This window comes from Octopus bimaculoides, chromosome 5, assembly GCF_001194135.2.
Source record: "Octopus bimaculoides isolate UCB-OBI-ISO-001 chromosome 5, ASM119413v2, whole genome shotgun sequence".
NCBI lineage: Eukaryota > Metazoa > Mollusca > Cephalopoda > Octopoda > Octopodidae > Octopus > Octopus bimaculoides.
This window is the reverse complement of record NC_068985.1, coordinates 75,877,143-75,883,354: the sequence shown is the minus strand read 5'-3', so window position 1 is coordinate 75,883,354 and position 6,212 is coordinate 75,877,143. Positions and strand designations below refer to the sequence as shown.

Here is a 6,212-nt window from a genome sequence, read left to right as displayed (position 1 = left end):
TATATAATATATATATATATATATATATATATATATCGTATTTTCAATACGAGCTTCTATTAGCATTACAGAATGAGAATATAACAAACAGTAAAAACCGATTCAAAATTGATAAAAGAAACCGATAGGGGAAGCCATATAGTTTTAATGGATATAGATTACCATAAAAATCTCACATTATCCGTTCTTGAAAACAACAGTTATGAAAAAATCAACAACTATAATCAGCAAAAGACAATATAAAACATAACGTCCATGGCAGATTATATATTAACTAATAAAGAACGCGACTCTTGAACCAATTCTAAAAGAAGTAATTTTTCTGGATCATCGAAAGATTACAAAAGATTACAAAAGTTGCCAGTAAAGAATCGTCGTCTCGTTGTTTAAATGTTCTTCGCCGAAATGACTAAATATTAAGAAGATAATAGTAGGTACGTCTTGTGAAATGCATCGATTGAGTAATTTCTTGGACTTATTACTAAAATCATGTTTGAAACATATACAGAGATACATAAGAGATTGCTTGAATATGTTAAATCACCTTCCATATTCGCGAATGAAAAATCTTTAACTGTTTTATTTCATGAGGTTTACCGATATACAAATGTACCACATAAATGTGAAATGGAAGCAATACATTTTTGGCTTAATAAATATCGTCACAAACCGTAAAGGAAAAGAATTTTTCATTCAAGGACTTCAATTTATTCTATAAAACAGCTTTTAAAAATTTAACTAAGCAATATACGAGCAAAAATTTAGAACAACAACAGGAAGCAAGATAGTTCTAACATGTGTAAATTTAATAAAGCGGTCCCTTTAGATAAAAATATATTTAAAAAGTAGCAAAATATAAGGTACACAGACGGCATGCCGAATGCACTTTTGGCCGAAGGACAAGAAACCGAAACCAAGAAGACGAACGGACACAATGCCGAATGGACATAAAGCCGAAAAGACAAGAAACCGAAAAGACATACGAAAATTAGGATATATGATAATCATTTTATTCCTACAATATGACCATTTGACAGACTAAAATGTAGTAAAAATAGATACATAAAACCACATTTTAAATAGGTTTCTTTACTGGATTTACAGTATGTCCGTTCAGCACTGTGCCTATTCGGCTTTATGTCCGTTCGGCATTGTGTCCGTTAGGCTTTATGGCCGTTCGGCATTGTGTCCGTTCGGCTTCTTGGCTTCGGCTTCTTGTTCTTCGGCATCCTGCTCGCGCACGAAATATAAAAATTTTTACAATTACTTGATGCAATATCGAAAAAAATATTAGAAAGTTGTTTTACCATATGGAAAAAAGTTTAGGTTGATTTTCAGAATTTGTAACACTCATACATTGTATTAAGAATAACATCCAGTTTACTGTGGCGTACAGCAAGGATAAATTATTCTTTTTAGTGATATTGGTTATAAAAAGGATCGAGATAGTTATATATTATAAACTAGATGATTCGAGGCAATATTTACATTTTAATTCATACCATCCAAAATACAAGATTCAACACTCCATTCAATCTAGCTACAAGAACATGTACCAAAATATCAAACACCCAAAAGAAACGAGAAGTTATTTTGATTGGAAGATGTTACATACCATCAATTAATTGACAACTGCAGAAGCAATTGACATCAGTAATAAAAAGAACTGTAAAAAGCAAAATAGAAACAAATGTTTAGCCTTACATGTCAACAAATAACTGTGAATAGTGAGACCTTTAATATAATTAATCAAATTTTACTAATTTTAAAATGTGACCTTAAATGAGAAGAATATTAGAAAACCAAAAGATAATTAACCCATAGTAGATGACAAGGCCAATCTATCAGCCAAGAGGTCGAATATACGTTTATACATGTAAAGTCATTTCTTTATTTCTTATAATTGTTATTGGAAAATAAGTGCATGCCCTCTGAAGGGCTTGTGAAAAGGGTTTAGTCTTCTTGGCACTAAAACTCCAAACGAGGTTCTGTCCCCAAAGGATTAAAAGCAAAAAAAAAAAAAAAAAAAAAAAAAAAAGAAAAGAAAAGTAAAGAAAGAAAAAAGCCAAAATCAATAAAGAAACTATTAACAAATGCCCAATTACCTGCTTGCATTGTATCAAATCTGATAATCACAAAATGTAGAAGACCAAATTATGGAATCTGTATTAATATATCCAAACGTTCAAGGTTCCGTTTCAAAAATGGACAAAATTCCAAAATAAAAATAATTTCACGTGCTATCAGAAAACTTAATTTTTGCAATAACATGCTGTAGATGTAAGGATTGCATTGGCCACTCAGGCTGAATCTTAGAAAATATATGACGATTCGCAGACACAAAAAAAATTCTACTCAGCGAGCATCTAGATCGTTGCACGAGAATCTTTTTATAGTAATGGACGGAAAATATAAACGAACAAAAAGAATTAACAAAGAAATATATTTTATTGAAAAGTATAAAGCGAGTTTAAATCAATGAATAATGTTTACATTTATTTTAGATTTCACTATCAACATTTGTGCAAAAAAAAAAAAAATGAGACACAAATGCTCTTGCAAATAATAAACTTATGTTACTGTTTCTCGTGAAATTCCGAGCGATCATCTTACAATCGTAGGGTTCCAGGGAACCTTGGTATACCATGAAGGACATTTCCCATTTTAATGCGTAAATAAGCAATTTCTCAGAACCGATGGTTTTAATTCAGAGCAAAAACATATCAACCGAAATAGTCGATATGTTAGAGATAGCAGCCAGATCTGCAAATTATATTGTACCATCTTCAAAAAGGACAGATACACTGACAATAAAGTACTAGCTATAGTATGTCTGAAAAAGATAGTGTCTCCACCGAAACGTTTTTGATCATAGGTCTTCTCAATTAAAGCCAGTCCAAGCCACTACGGTCTGTGAATGTGCTAGTAATAGTAGTCCACTTTTCCTGAGATTACACCTTACCGATTTGAAATCAAGCTAGATGTCGTACTAGGTAACGTGTCACACAGTGAGACTGAACCCAAAACCATATGATTGGGGAGCAAACTTCTTACCATACAGCCATGCCTATGGCATTATGGCATGTATTGATGCACACAGAGAAAATTTCAAATCATGGGTGATATAAAAATTAAAATTATTGCCATTATTTAACAGGGCCGATCTATCAGCCAACCATGAAATTATACTGAACATTCCAAAATTTTGCCTAATGTTCCTTTCAATGACAGTAACTGTGTGTTCTTTTTGTCACTTCTTTATTTACTATCTTCATTGTTTTGCCATGTCGCTATATAAATCTTTTTCTTTTTATTGTATCATTCAACTTTTAATTTATTTTGAAACTAGAGCTAACAAACATAGATGGGCAAAGTCTGGCCCACCACCTCACGGCATTAAACCAATAAAAGGGAGCGTTCATGTTATACTTCAAAGAGGTTTTGTTGATTATGCTGTGAATTCTCCTGTGGCTAAAGATCTACTTGAGTGGACGAAGACTGTCTTAATACCAGACGAAACATATTTCGCCACGCTCAATCATAATCCCCATCTTAAAGTACCTGGATCCTACACAGGTAAAAATTAATTTTTATAAATATTCCCTTTACCCAATAAAGTAATGGATATGTTAGGTTCCCCTCTACCTGTCATCTGTGTCTAAGTTTTTATAAGTTTTCACTTATGGTGGAGTAGAACCTAAATTATTTGATTATGAAGCGAAATTGGTATCCACACAACCTTGCCTGCACCTGTATTTATCTCTCAAAAATGATTTGAACGCTGTGCAGATAATATAATCGTTGCATGCAAATAAGAAGACAACCATGGAGTTGTTCTAGCATGAATGAACTTCATCAGCAAAGCATAGTCTACTCAAGCTTGCTTTGATATATGTGGCGGAATAAGGTGTTATTGTTGCAAGTCCCTCGACTCCAGAGAAGCTCATAGATCATCTTGTTTATTGGATGCAGATTACGTTTGTCGCTACAAATAAATAAACTTAATATCATTAAATGTACTCTTCCTCTTTTCGTATCCCTTGACCATATGGTCGTCGGAGAATTCATTGAGACATCGCAGCTAGACCCTGCCACTTCTGTCGGTCGTTCACAGCCTTCTATGAGTCGGCAAAAATGAGCCCTGTTCACTCTTTGGTGTTAACCCGAGTGGCGACGATTCAGTATAGATTCTGGTGTGGCTGTCATCATCACGAATGTATGATGGGACAGTTAGCTTGGCGGTACGCATTTCTCTCCAAGCTGTTAGGCATATAAGCGTCTAGCAGATCGACCGGTTGTTCTATCAAAGTAATAGCACACTCATTGAAATAGCGTGTGAAGTGGTGGAGTATTTATCATACACGTGAAACCTTTCTGTAATTCTTAAGTTCGATCAATGTTATTAAGTTAAACCTTCGGATCACAGGAATAGTCCATCCAGTAGGATTCTGCAAGTATATGGATGACTGACTTTATGGTAATCAGTCGGATGGCCTTCTTTGGATGTACCCTGTATAGTTTTTATGTGTAGCAGCAATTCTCCATTGTGGATCTCACCTAAGCTTGATAGAGGATTAGTAGTTGATAAGGTGCTGAAGTATTTTCAGCCACTAAAGAGTCGGTTTTTATAATGCAGTCTTTGCTATGTTTAGTGTTTACATCTAGCATAAAAGTGTTGGAGGCCCTGAAAAGTGTCATAGAGACAACTCTTACTACAAAGTGGCTTTAAGAAATAATTAATCGTTAAGCTAATGCTTTTCAATAGGTGGGGCGGACTCTTTAGTATTGGTCTAATTTTAAATCATACAAGTGCTTCATTCATTACATTGAATAATTTACTATTTGTTTATGTAATAGTTGGTTGTTATTTCTAATTGTGATGATAATTGATTGATTGATTGATTGATTAATTAATTAGTTAATTAATTAATTAATTAGCTTTTCTTTCTTTGTTTTAATAGGCATTCCAGAGACTGGACCCGATAAGCCATATTTTGCGAGATACAAAATCTGGGAAAATAGTGAAATACCTTTTCCCTCAATTTGTAAGGGGAAATTTTTAAGAAGTGTGTGTTTATTCGCTCTTGGAGATTTACCAAAGTTAACTACTACACCAGCACTATTTGCTAATAAATTCCATTTACAATACAATCCATTACTTCAAAAGTGCCTTGAAGACTGGCACTTTAACAAGACCAGAGATTATTACCTGTACAAAAAGAAATTTAATACTTCATTTTATGAAAATTTGAGTTTTGTTAAAAATAAAATTTGAAATTTCAGTCTATATGAAAGTTTATTTTGTATTGTATGGTTATTTATCTTTCTCGCCCTTACAACCTAACTTCTTCATTGTCTGCCGACTGTTACGTAAATATGGATTTCAAATTTTGGCAGGACAGCAAGTTCGAAGGATTTAAGTCGATTACATCGATCCTAGTGCTCAACTAGTAGTTATCTTATGGGCTCTGAAAGGATGAAAAGCCTCGGCGGAATCGTTACATAGATATTGATTTCAAACATTGGCACACGGCCAGCCATTTCTGGGGTGGGGTAAGTCGATTACATGGACTCCAGTGCAAAACTGATACTTATCGACTCTGAAATGATGAAAGGCAAAATCAACCACGACGGAACCGTTCCGTTGATATTGATTTCAAGTTTTGGCACAAGGCCAGTAAGTTCAGGGATGGGGAGTTTAATCAATTACAGCGACCCTCATATGCAACTGGTACTTACTTTATCGATTCCGAAAGGATGAAAGGCCAGCAAGTTCGGGTGGGTGGGGGTGTCCGTTTGATGTATTAATTTCCCCCAACCGGCGAGATCGATGTGAAACACATCGCATTTTATTATGTGTATGATAAGATTAGTTAATCATGAAGTGAGCAGGATGAACTTTTAAATGCGAATGACAAACAGAACAACTAAGTAGAGGCGCTGCTAAAGCAGGAAAGTAGAAACACTGTTATATAATTTAGAAAACTTCGAACTGTTTCATTAAGCATTATTAGACAAATACAAAAATTAAACTGAATGACTCCAGCTCGTGTCGAATGATTTAGAAAATAAATCTTATATATAATGTGAAACAAATTCAACAGCTTCAAACGCGAAAGCGTTACTCACAAATCTATCTATCTACCTACCTACCTACCTACCTATCTATCTATCTATCTATCTATCTATCTATCTATCTATCTATCTATCTA

The 6,212-nt window shown here is 34.0% G+C and overlaps 1 protein-coding gene across 1 annotated transcript in view; it reads left to right on the top strand.

The window, feature by feature from the left end:
* LOC106873990 (beta-1,3-galactosyl-O-glycosyl-glycoprotein beta-1,6-N-acetylglucosaminyltransferase) overlaps positions 1-6,206 on the top strand; it is a 142,760-nt gene extending 136,554 nt beyond the window's left edge. Inside the window, exons 3-4 of the mRNA XM_052967795.1 lie at positions 3,350-3,576; positions 4,962-6,206. Of these exons, the coding sequence (XP_052823755.1) occupies positions 3,350-3,576; positions 4,962-5,275 (541 nt within the window). The 3' untranslated portion in view covers positions 5,276-6,206. The remainder of the gene's footprint in view (positions 1-3,349; positions 3,577-4,961) is intronic.
* Positions 6,207-6,212: the final 6 nt, after the last annotated feature.